Source organism: Aedes albopictus, chromosome 2 (genome assembly GCF_035046485.1).
Source record: "Aedes albopictus strain Foshan chromosome 2, AalbF5, whole genome shotgun sequence".
Lineage (NCBI taxonomy): Eukaryota > Metazoa > Arthropoda > Insecta > Diptera > Culicidae > Aedes > Aedes albopictus.
Window position 1 is genome coordinate 400,724,124 of NC_085137.1, and position 13,064 is coordinate 400,737,187.

Below are 13,064 nucleotides of genomic sequence, written 5' to 3' on the forward strand. Positions count from 1 at the left end.
TGAATTAAGCAGGGGAGGATCCGGAGGATCTTCTACCCTTTAGGCCTACCCAAACATGCCCACCTGCGCGCCATCTACACGGAGAGACGAAACTACCCAAAAGTGAGTTCTTTCCACCCAACTTCGGGGTTGCGTGCGTCAAGCCAATTTTGAGTTGATGGAATCGATGTTTTTGTTGGGTTGTTCCCGCTTGCTTCCATGTGAAAAAAATACCTAATTTTAAGTTTTTTCCACCCAACCGAAATTTTGACTAGGTTGTATTCACTCAAATTTGAGTACTGTGCTAGAAACTCAGTGTTGGCTTGACGCACGGAACTGCAAAAGTTGGGTTGTTTCTCTCTTCACTCTCTGACAACAATAGAAAGAGCGCATGAAAAGGGAGATGAAAAAGAACTCAAAATTTATTTTAAAAGTACCTAATTTTGAGTTTTTCAGTTTCTCCGTGTACTGTTGGTTCTAATTTGTAAACATCTTTTGTTTAATGGTTTTATAAATATCAACAGTAGCATAAACATCAGTGCTTTTCTCTCGATTTTGATGCTTATGATAGCTTATGATCAGTGTTTTCGGTAATTACCGACATTTCTTGAGTCATAGTGTTAAATTATCCTCACATTGGAGAAAAATAATCGTTCAGGGAGTTTTCAATTTTCAGTCGATTTTCGCACTTCAAACAAAACAACAACAAAAACAAACGAGAGTAGAGGCTAATATTTCATAATGGTGAAAACAAAATACTGATTTTTTCGGAATGAAATTGTTCAATCTAATATGCTGAATATAACATTCTTTATGTTTGAATCACATACTGACTTGCTTTTAGCATGATAAAACGGTATTAAAATCAGTTTTGCAATCGAAAATTGAACTTTTCTTGTTTGGCAGTTACGTCTTTTTACTGGTTCTAAAACATGATAGAGGGTAGGCGCAATTTGTTCCCAGTTGACAGTCAGCTTCTACCCCTGGAATAATGCCATGCTGATGGGGATGCTCTTAATTCGATCAACACAGGACTCGCAGTAAAAGTCAAAGAACAAAATAATTTTGACAGCATATGCTGTGTGTGCACCAACCGGCTGCGATGCGGCCATGTTTTTGAAGTCATCATCTGTTTCAGGTCAAACATTTGGTTTAGCTCGCCATAAATGGTGAAAAAATTGTTCTACGCATATGGTCAAATCTCAACCGTTACGTAGTTATTGAACTCCCCATGTTTTTGACTCCTATTGCCTTAACTGGCTATAACATTGAAATGGTCAAATTTATCGCAGTTTTTACCCTTCTTGCACCCATAATAAGGGTATAAATATCGCTCGAAAAACCGACTTTCGATCCGAGGCCCGGAGGGCCGAGTCTCATATACCAATGAACTCAGCTCGACGAACTGAGCAAATGTCTGTATGTGTGTGTGTATGTGTGTATGTGTGTGTATGTATGTGCGTTACAAAAAAAAGTCACGCACGTTTCTCAGCCGTCTGTCAACCGATTTGAGTTCTCTTGGAAGCAAATTAAAGCTACTACATCCTAGTAGAACGCTATTGAATTATTTTTCGATTGGACGTTTGGTTACCGAGATATCTCTCGAAGAGTACTTATGAGTCATACATCTAAACTTTTTAAGATTTTTGACCAAGTGTATCATAATAAATATTTTGGCCGTTTGTCGATCGATTTGGGTTCTCTTGGCACCAAATGAAAGCTACAGCATCCTAGTAGGTCGCCCAGAAATTTTATTTCGATTGGATATTTAGTTACAGAGATATATACAACTAAACCTTTTGAGATTTTTGACCAAGTGTATCATAATAAATATCTCAGCCGTCTGTCAACCGATTTCGGTTCTTCTGGCACCAAATGAAAGCTACAACATTCTAGTAGAACCCTATACAATTTCATTAGGATTGGACATTTGGTTACCGAGATATCTTTCAAAGAGTACTTGGGAGTAATACAGATTAACCTTTTGAGATTTTTGACCAAGTGTATCATAATAAATGTCTCAGCCGTCTGTCAACCGATTTGGGTTTTCTAAGCACCAAATGAAAGCTACAATATCCTTGTAAAAGGCCCTGAAATTTTATTTCGATTCGACATTTGATTGCTGAGATATCTTACGAAGAGTATTTCAATAAATTCTTTTTTTTTATTATTATATTCACTTGTTATCTTGCATTAGTTTTTGACCAGTCTATGGGAAATTATTTTTCAATAAATAATGCTGACCTCATACAAAGTGTATACTAGCAGGTTATTGTTTTCAATAAAATTATAAATAACTAATTACAAATACACAGGAATTCTATGAAAACTAACAATATTTTAAATGAAAGCTTTGAATTTATATATTGTGGGATGCCAAAACTGATTAACTTAGTAGATATATCATTTTTGTCCTTGCTACACCATAACCATGAATACTTTGGAGCTTATTTAATCGACTGATTCAGAGATATTAGACAAAGTGTATCTCGCTGATTTTCTTACCCATTTGTTAATCGATTCAAGATCTTTTGGCAGTTAACAAAAGATACAATATTCCAGAATATGTAAGCTATTTTTTAAACATTCCGTACAAGATTCTAGGAAGTGTCTGGCATTTCTGGTAGTTTAGTCCATGGTCCATGATGCTATTTTGGAAACCAATCCACTAGATGCCAAATCCACAATATTTTCTAGAACATTTGGTCAATTGCACAAAATAAATATGTTAAATACAAATAATACAACAATAATGTTAATAAGTGTAAGAAGGGTTCTGTTCACCATAGGTGGATTAAATCGGTTTTTTTTGCTCTTATTCAAAAGATTATTGAATTTTCTATCAAATGACATCTTTGAATCGATTGGTTTAGTTAAACAAGTAAGTTTTCTGGAGCAAAATAGCTAAAAATAGTGTGTTTTTATTTGTTTATGTCAATTATCTTTGAAACATGCCTAATAAATTAAAATTCTTTCTTTGGCAAAGTTGTGGCCCCTGTTCCATTCTACAATTCGTTCTTTGACGCCAAACTTCTAACTCTTATCGTTTACTTGCAATTTTGATTTAAATGTGCGGCACAGTGCGCAAAAAAGTGCTTGCCATGACGATTGCAAATTTATGATCTGAATGCTACGTTTCAATCGAAATTGCAAGAAAATGATAAGAGATAGAAGTTTGATGTCAAAGAACGAATTGTAGAGTGGAACAGGGGCCAAAACTTTGCCTTAGAAATAATTTTAATTTATTACGCATTTTTCAAAGATAATTGACAAAAACAAATTAAAACACATAACTTTTAGGCAATTTGCTCTAGAAAACTTAGTTATTTAACTAAACCAATCGGTTCAAAGATGCCATTTGATAGAAAATTCAATAATCTTTCAAATAAGGGTAAAAAAACTGCAATAAGCTTGACCATTTTAAAGTTATAGCCAGTTAAGGCAATGAGAGTCAAAAACATGGGGAGTTCAATAACTACGTAACGGTTGAGATTTGACCATATGCGTAGAACATATTTTTTCACCATTTATGGTCCTCTATCAGCCTTTAAAAAGTTTGCACTCAGGAACCTAACACCCTGTATGCTTGTTCGCGAGCGAAATATGATTGTCATAACTTTATATTTTTCTCCGTGTGGACACCTACAAAACCCGTGCCCCACGTTGGGCGCCATTATTACGAAAAAATAATGAAGCACTGCAAATGCACATTAAAATATGACATTCTAGTGGAACATTACAAATGTGTAATAAAATAAGACATCACACTTGGACAAGTGTACAACACAGAACATAAATTTTGCCCTGTTACCCTAGTGGATAACAATTTCCGATGGCGTGAGGGAGAATTCGATTTTCGTGAGAATGAGTGAGCATTCCGAACGCTGCAGACGACGGGAAATGGTCATCGCTCTGAAGTTTTCATTTATAGGTATTGTAATTCAGCATACATAGTTAACTAATGTATAGAAAAAATGGAGGAAGACAACAAACCAATCTGATGTAAAGAAAGTATCCATCCTTAGGACACCCAAGCTGCTTCGGGTTACCCTTCTGTTAGATTTATGAACGATGGACTTGTGATACAAAGTGCAGAACGTACAACTGATCGAACCTTATGTTTTTATTTAATTTGGTATTCTTTGACTTTATAAATGTATCGCTTGCACAGTTTACAAATATACAAATAGAGATATAAATAATCCGACGCTAGGTGGCTTTGTTTCAACAAGTAAAAATGCACATCGCGAAATGCACGCTGATATATCAGATCTATTAAACATTAAAGTACACAGGTAGTATTCCACATTACAATGATAATATCTTAATCCGCCATGGTTGAGATAAGTCTTCCGATTATTCGTTCGGCAATTCCCGTTTGCAACTTACGGTCTACCTAGTCGATAGTACACAAAAAATAATGCTGACAAATAAAAGCTTAAGGTTGTTGGTAAAAGTTGCCCGTTTGGTTCCAATACATCGATACGTACGGCTCACTAAGATTAAGCAATTCAGATTCACGGCGTAACACATGTCTCTTTTTATTTTTATGAGACAATGTAATATGTATGTATAATATCATTTGGAAGGGATAAGATAATATATGAACTTTTCTCTATAATGTAATTCTTCGGTGAAACTGACTAAAGATTCGTGGGTTCCATTAAGTTCAATATCGTGGGCTGAGATAGAGATTACACTTAAATAGTTAAATTGATTTCCAGTAAACGCATTGGGTGATTTATTTACTGAAACTCAGTAAAAATTTTACCAACGATTCTTTTTTTTATTCTTGGTAACATGTTTGTCAATTCAACCGCCAAATTTTACCGACATATCGGTAAAACCGCAACTGAGTTTTAGTATCGGCAATCACCAAATTCCAAGCTGTTACGCTCTCGGTTAGCCGTTTCCAGGGGTCGATAATAAAATGTAAGTGTACACGTGTCAAGGATCAACATATTACTTACGCTTCGTCGCATCATTCGCTTACATTCCGTAGCATCGTGGCCTGACCGCAGTGGCCAATGCTGATATCACAGGGCGATTGCATCCACGGTTCTCCATCGGCCTGCACCGGAAGCGTTCCGTGCAGCCGGAGTTTTACCCGGCGGGCCTGCCCAAGTCGAACGGGTTTGCTCAGTCCAACCTGCAGCTGAGCAATGTGGAACGATGACACCACGCCGAACACTTCCACAATGCCGTCGGAAATGCTGTGGACTTCACGCATGCTACTACCGCCGTGAGTGGGCGAGTCCTTGCTCATCTCTGTTGGGAAAGAAAAAGTATACGAATTAGATTCTGAGCGATGAGGTTCTATCCACTTGAAATACGGAAATATGTTTTGCGCTCTTACTTTACCCATTCAACCCATTTAAATCAGAATGTTGTTACAAAATAACTAGTTCATGCCAAAACTGATTAACATAGTAGATATATCATTTTTATCCTACATAGTTTCCCAAAAAAAAACCTCCAGAACTTCATATAGAACGCCTCCCGAAGTTCCTCATGATTTTCTCATGAATTCCTCCTGGAGTTCACCGAGAATTTCTCTATAGAGGTTTCCTATAGGAGTTTCATGGAAATTCCTCCTGAAGTCTTCGGATTTCATGTTATTGCGATTAATCAGCCTTTATTTCGTTTATTCTCGCACCCATACAAAATGTCTACCATACTTCGTGGCTGTTCGCAGTCAAAGCTGCCGGGTATAGTCCTTGATTGCATTGTTGGCAATCCTAACCTCTATCTTTTTCCTTTTATGTTCAGCATGTTTAGGCAGGAACAAATCTCATTTTCTTCTTTTGTCACAGCGCTCGTTGACTCGTTAAGGGGGAGGATGATAAATAATAAATGTATTCGATGGAAAAATATCCAAACAATTAGGCAACATAGATAAACTCATCGGATTTATTAAGAAAGTTTCTGTGGAACTCGAATTACACCTTAAATTTGTTGATTTTCTTGAACATTTTATTTGTGCCCCCCTCAAAATGTTGAATTCCGACCAAAATTTTCCGAGGGGGCGGTGACATAAGAGAAAATCGAAATTTGTATTAGCCTTATATGGAAAAAATAAAAATTCAATGGTATCCCATCAGATCAAAGCTTTTTTGATTCCATTTCACGTCTACGTTTTGCGCATCGCTTTTAAGCACAGACAAACAGACGTAACACTTCGAACATTTTTCAATTCACATCGTAGTCACGGCAACATGTTCGCCCAATGCTAAAAATACTGAGTTTGGCCGACCATCAACTAGATGGCGGTAGTGGGCAAACGTCAAACTCGAGCAAAAACGATGCGAGCACCACGGATGGCCAGTTGGCCAACTATCATTTTTTTAAATATACCGTTAAATTGATGTACGATGGGAATCATCCAGAATGTTACGTCTGTTTGTCTGTGAGTTTAAGGTTTGTATGGGGTTTTACATGGGAAAACACACTTTTTTTGCATTTCTCTCATAACAAGCTCGAATTTTTCTAAAACCGTGTAACCGATAAAGTGAAAACATAGCCTAGGGTGTCCTGAAAAACTGTGTCGAAGATCGCGAAGTGATCTGATGCGTATAAAAAAAGTTATAGCGTTGACATTGCTTGGCGAAACAGCATGATTTTGTTGCTATTGTTATTCCTTTACATGTTAAAACATAAACACATGCATGCGGTTCGTTGGTTATAACTTTTTTCACAAGCATCGGATCGCTTTGCGGTCTTCAACAAAGTTTTTCAGAACAACCTAGGCTATCATTTTACTGTATCGGTTAGAAAGTTTCAGACAAACTTTTTCAACTTATGACTAAAATGCAAAAAAAAGTATGTTTTCCCATACAAAATCCCATACAAATTTCATTTGCAATGCGCAAAGTGTAGACGCAACCGATCGTGCTCAAATTTTGCACAGATACTCAGGACCCGAAACGGAACCAAAAAAGCTTTGATCTGAGAAAACGGTTCCGATGACCCACACTACGCTACACTCTAGGAGTAAATTTTCGAAGAACTGGATGAATTACCGAGAAACTCCAGAAGGAATCCGGTATCCGGCATCCGAGGTTCTCCTGGAGGAATTCCCGAGTAGCTCCTGGAAAAAATATCGAAGTACTTCTGAAGGAATTCTCGAGAAACTCCTGGCCGAATTCCAGAAGCACTTCTCATGGAGGAATTTCTGGAAAATAATCCGAGGAACTCCTGAACGAACTTTCCAGGAAAAAACTCGAAGAGCTTCTCAAGAGAAACGCCTCAAGGAATTCTCGAGAAGCTTTTGAAGAAATTTACGAGAAATGAGGAGCTCCCGTACAAATCCTCGAGGAACTTCTGGATGGATTCGGGAGGAACTCCTTAAGAAATTTCCGAGAAACTTCAGCAGCATTTCCCAGTGAGCTCAAGGAGGAATTTCCAAGAATCTCCTGAAGGAATTTTTGTGGGATTTCTGAAGAACTCCTGGATAAAAATATCGAAGATTTGCTGGAGGATTTCCAAAGAAACTCCTGGACAAATTCCCAAAGAAGTCCTGCACAAATTCCTGAGGATCTCTTAGATAAATTTTCGAGAAAGTGCTGCAGCAATGTCTGGTGAGCTCCTGGAGGAATTTCCTAGTATGTCCTGGAGGAATTCCCTAGAAGCTCCTGGAAGAAATCTCGTAGAACTTCTGGAGGAATTCCCGAGGGACTTCTGGCCGAATTCCCGAAAAAAATCTGGTGGAATTCCCAAGAAAGTTCTGGAGAAATTCCCGGGGATCTCTTGGAGAAATTTTTAATGACATCCTGAAGCAATTTTCGAGAACTCATCGAGAAATTTCCAGGGAATTTTTAGAGTAATTCGCGAGAAATGCCTGAAGAAATTTCCGAGAAATGAGGAACTCCCGTACAAATCCTCGAAGAACTTTTAGAAGGTATCGGGAGAAACTCCTTAAGAAATTTCCGAGAACCTTCGGCAGCAGTTCCCAATGAATTTCGAAGAAACTCCTGGAGGAATTTCTGAAAAACTCCTGGACAAAAATATCGAAGATTTCCTGGAGGATTTTGCAAGAACCTCCTGGACGAATTAGCAATGAACTTCTGGAGGAATCCCGAGGAACTTCTTGGAGAATTTTCGAGAAAGTCCTATCCAAATTCCTAAGGATCTGTTAGAGAAATTTTCGAGAAACTGTTGCAGCAATGTCTGGTGAGCTCCTGAGGAATTTCCTATGTCCTGGAGGAATACTCGAGAAGCTCCTGGAAGAAATCTCGTAGAACTTCTGGCCGAATTCCCGAAAAAAATCTGGTGGAATTCCCAAAAAAGGCCTGGAGAAATTCCAGGGGATCCTCGGGAGAAATTTCTAATGGTATCCTGAAGAAATTTTCGAGAACTCATCGAGAAATTTCCAGGGAACTTTTGGAGTAATTCACGAGGAACGCCTGGAAGAATTCCCGAGAAGCTTCTGAAGAAATTTCCGATGAATGAGGAACTCCCGTACAAATCCTCGAGGAACTTCTGGATGGATTCGCGAGAAATTCCTTAAGAAATTTCCAAGAAACTTCAGCAGCAATTTCCAATGAACTTAAGGAAGAATTTCCAAGAAACTCCTGGAGGAATTTCCGTGGGATTTCTGAAGAACTCATGGATAAAAATGTCAAAGATTTCCTGGAGGATTTTGCAAGGAACTTTTGGGCGAATTACCAATGAACTTCTGGAGGAATCCCGAAGCATTTCTTGAATAATTTTCGAGAAAGTCCTGTACAAATTCCTGAGGATCTCTTAGAGAAATTTTCGAGAAACTGCTGCAGCAATGCACTGGCGTGCGCAGCTTTTTCTTTCTTTTCGCTCATTCTCTTTGATAACCACATGACAGAGCGAAATAAAAGAGGGGGCAAGTGCCCCCTCTTTCGTCTTTCTCTTTCTCGTGTTTGCACACCAATTTTTATGAAATGCTTCCAACACAAAAAAAAATCAGCAAAATAAACTGCTGGATTTCAGCAACATTTTTGCTGAATTTCAGCACAACGTTGCTGTCAGTAAGTTGAAAAATAATTGATGATACTCAGTAAATCAAGCAGTAAATTCATATTGCTGAATGTAATCAGCACAAAAAAAAATCAGCAAAGGTTGCTGAATACCAGCAAATAAAATTTGCAGCGTGGTTACGAGTGTGAGTGAGAAAAAAGAAAAGCTGCGCATGCTAGAGCACCAATGTCTGATGAGCTCCTGGAGGAATTCCCGAGAAGCTTCTGGAAGAAACCTTGTAGAACTTCTGGAGGAGTTCCCGAGAAACTTCTGGCCGAATCCCCGAAAAAAAAATCTGGTGAAATTCCCAAGAAAGTCCTAGAGAAACTCCCGTGGATCTCGTGGAGAAATTGCTAATGACATCCTGAACAAATTTCCGAGGAATGAGGAACTCACGTACAAATCCTCGAGGAACTTCTAGAGGGATTAGCGAAGAACTCCTCAAGAAATTTCCGAGAAACTTTAGCAACAATTCCCAGTGAACTCAAGTAGGAATTTCCAAGAAACTCCTGGAAGAATTTCCGAAGAATTTCTGAAGAATTCCTGGATAAAAATATGGAGGATTTCCCAAGGATCTCCTGGACGAATTACCGATGAACTTCTGGAGGAATCCCGATTAACTTCTCGAAGAATTTTCGAGAAAATCTTGGACAATCCTGAAGATTCCGTGGAGAAATTGCTGGAAAACTACTGAAGAAATTTCCGAATAATTCCTGCAGAAATTCCCGGGGAGAAATTTCCGGGTAAATCTTTGAGGATTTTACGGGGAACTCCTGTTGGAATTCTTGGTTAGCTATTGGAGGAATTACCGAGAAGCTTTTGCCTGGAGAAATTTCTGGAGAACTGCTGAAGAAATTCCCGAGGAGCTCCTGAAAAAATTCGAAGATTTTCTTGAAGAATTCTCGAAGAACTCCTGAAGAAATTCCCAAACATCTTTTGGGGAAAACTTTCCGAGGAGCTGCTGCAGCAATTCCCAAGGAGCTCCTGGAGGAATTTTCAAGGAACACCTGGAAAAACCGTAGGTGACCTACTGGGGAATTTCTGAGGAACTCCTGGAGAAAATCCTGAAGAACTCCTGCTGGAATTCCCGAGGAAGTCCTGCTGGGATCTCCTGGAAAAGTTTCGAGGAATTCCTGGAGAAATTCCCGTAAAACACCTTGTGTGGAATTCTCATGTAAATATTGTATGATTTTTCCGGTATTTTTTTAAATGAATTTCCGGCGAAATACTGGTGGTATTTCTATAAATATCTGGGGAAAATCCCGGGGAAGTTCAGGAGGTATTTCCGTGAAATTCGTGGAATTATTCGCGGGAAACACGTAAAGGAATTTGTGGGAATATCCTGGAAGAATTTCTAGGGAAATCCTGGAATGATTTTAATATAAATGCCAGAAGACTTCTTGGAGAAAATCCTGAGATTTGCTGAAGTAAATTTCGTGGAAATCGTGGATGAAAATTCCGGATAAATAATGAAAGAATTTTTAGAGAAGGTTGAGATATTCCCAGGAAAATCCTGGAGGTATTTTCACTTAAATTCTTGGTGAATCTCTTCATGAAACCTATAAAACTTCTAAAAGTATCCATGAGGAATCAATGGAGAGATTCCCGAAGACTTTTTTATGATAAACCTGGAGAAACTCCCGTGGAACTGTTGAAGGAGTGCCTAAAGACCTGCTAGAGGAATTCTTGGAGAAATTCTGGAACTCCTACGAATATTCTCAGGAAACCCCTGGAGAGATTTCCGAAGAAGAAAAACAACGGTAAATGTCTGGGGAACTGCCGGGAGGATTATCCTGAACACTTCTAAACTGCCCCTATTCGCATAACAGTCCTATGTTTGCTGAGTTTCATAATCACATGGGACTGTTGTGCGAATAGGGGCAGTGAAGGAATTGCCAGTGATATCCTAAAAAACTGGGAAATCCTGGTGGAGTTCTGATAAACTCCTAAATTAATTCACATAAAAAATAGTTTGAATTTCTTAGGAGAATCCTGCAAAAGTTCTGTAGGAATACTTGAAAGAGTTCCTGAGGAACGCCTGGGAGAATTCCCAGGAATATCTTGAAAGAATTTCCACACAATGCTGTATAAATTCCCGGAAAACTCTTGATAAATTACTTGTAATTCTAGAGGGAATTACCGGTGAAATTTTGGAGGAATTCTCAGGGAAATTCTAAGAAAATTTAATCGCGAGAAACTTTTTGAAGGTTTCTGCTAAGATCTCTGGAAATTTCGAAAATAACCGGCATTTTATCTACCTCGATTCAAAATCATTTCCGATTCCATAATGCACCACAATTCATCTCTTTTACTTACCCCAAAGTTTCACTCCAGCTCCCCAGGAATCGATATTAAGTACGACGATGGACTGCAGCTCCGGAAGATCAATTTTGACATCGTCCAAATATATTTCCACCTTTTTCTCCAAGTCAACGCAATCCTGTTGGACCACCTGATGCGTCCCGTAGCACAAATATAAAGCCTGCAAAACAAAGGGATCATGCTGTAGTTGCGTGATCAAGTTTGTTCTCAGCATACAAAGCTTACCTTGTTTATAAATCTGCTGCTAAACAAATAATACGAACTATCTCTCGCTTTGTGGAAATTCAAAGTCACGAGTGCGTCAACGCCGATGCTGAAATAATTGTACACAAAAACGCTTCGCCGATAGTGGAACCGCGGAACATGAAACCGACTCTGATGTAGCACTGTGATCTCCATTAGCCACCGGTCCAGCTGGACCGGTTCAGCTTTTTCGATCTTCCGGAGGTACTCAACCGCATTGAACGTGTCCGGACCTTCTGCTCCCCAGCCAAGCACACGCGACAGATCGTTACCGGTTCCGAGCGGGAGAATGGCCACCTCCGGCAGGGGTTCCACCTTCATCTGGAGCAACGTGTTTAGGACCCAGCCAACAGTGCCATCACCTCCGGCCACCAAAATGCGACAGGTGGCCGGGGCCGCGTAGATCGCCCACTGAAGCGCTTCCTGGGGACCGTGCGACTCCAACTCAAACACCTGCAGCGGATGCAGGATTCCACGCATCGATGCCACAACTTCCAAGGAGCCACTGCTTCCAGACTTGGAATTAGCTGTAATATTAAGAGTATCATTAGAATTACAAAGATCTTTCGTTCCCTTGAAACACACTTACCAACCACGATGAGTGGTTTCCACTGGTCCTTCCACTCCGGGGGAATGATTCCAGTCAAGTGTACTTTCGGAGCTCCCTTGGAACGCGACGCCAGAATGCATTTGGGCGGGAATATCATGCTCTTGAACTCGCCAAAGTCACACAACGTCTTGGAAACCTCGCTGAAGCATTTATCGTGTGCCGACCGTTGGCACCAAGCACACCGCTGGGCAAACAGCCCCGGTTCACTGCTCTGATCGATGTCCTCCGCACAAACACAACACTCCGACCCCAGTGGCAAGTTCCCCTTTACCCACAGGTGACGGCTCTCCTTTCCGTCGTCCGCTCGGCTACGGATGCGCAACTCCTTGCACCGAAATTCCGTGTCCGCTTTCCGAATGCATCCGTTGTCCGAACAAATCCCACAGTTTTCGCAGAAAACCCCATTCGAAGACATCAGATTCTCACAAATCGAACAAAAACAAGGCCGATTCTGGAATTTGATTGATTTCCACTCGTGGCGTCGCTTACCGTCCGGAATGTAGACCACATCCTCCCGCAAAAAGTAACGCCCGGCCACCCAAACGGCCCCAAGAATCAGCAAAACCGACAGAAACAGGTTCAGGAAACAGTCCAACATTGTTTTTGCCCTGTGGGATCGTTGCCCTCTCTAACACTGCAACTGGATGCACCGCGAATGTCCTTGACGGCGTCGTCGTCGACCGTCCGTCCGTCACCCACGCAAACAATTTTTCGTGACGGTTCTCGCAACTACACGGACCTCAATTTAAACCGATTTTTCACTGATTGCTACTGTATTGAATATTACTTTAGAAATATTGCTAGCTTTTGTACAAAATGCAAAGGTTGCACCAGATTTTTTTTCAATTATTAAAAGGGCACTGTTTTGCGGCGATCTGCATCATTTTTTCGTTATTTTTTTCTCGATCTGCCACCCACCAGC

General features: G+C 40.0%; 1 protein-coding gene across 1 annotated transcript; it reads right to left on the reverse strand.

The window, feature by feature from the left end:
- Positions 1 to 4,084: 4,084 nt before the first annotated feature.
- Positions 4,085 to 13,064, reverse strand: LOC109403672 (diacylglycerol kinase epsilon). Its single transcript, XM_019676500.3, has 4 exons — positions 12,122 to 13,064; positions 11,515 to 12,059; positions 11,284 to 11,449; positions 4,085 to 5,247 (listed from the first exon to the last, which is right to left on the reverse strand). Exons 1-4 carry the CDS (start codon positions 12,738 to 12,740, stop codon positions 4,961 to 4,963), a joined length of 1,617 nt encoding a protein of 538 aa, XP_019532045.2. The 5' UTR covers positions 12,741 to 13,064; the 3' UTR covers positions 4,085 to 4,960.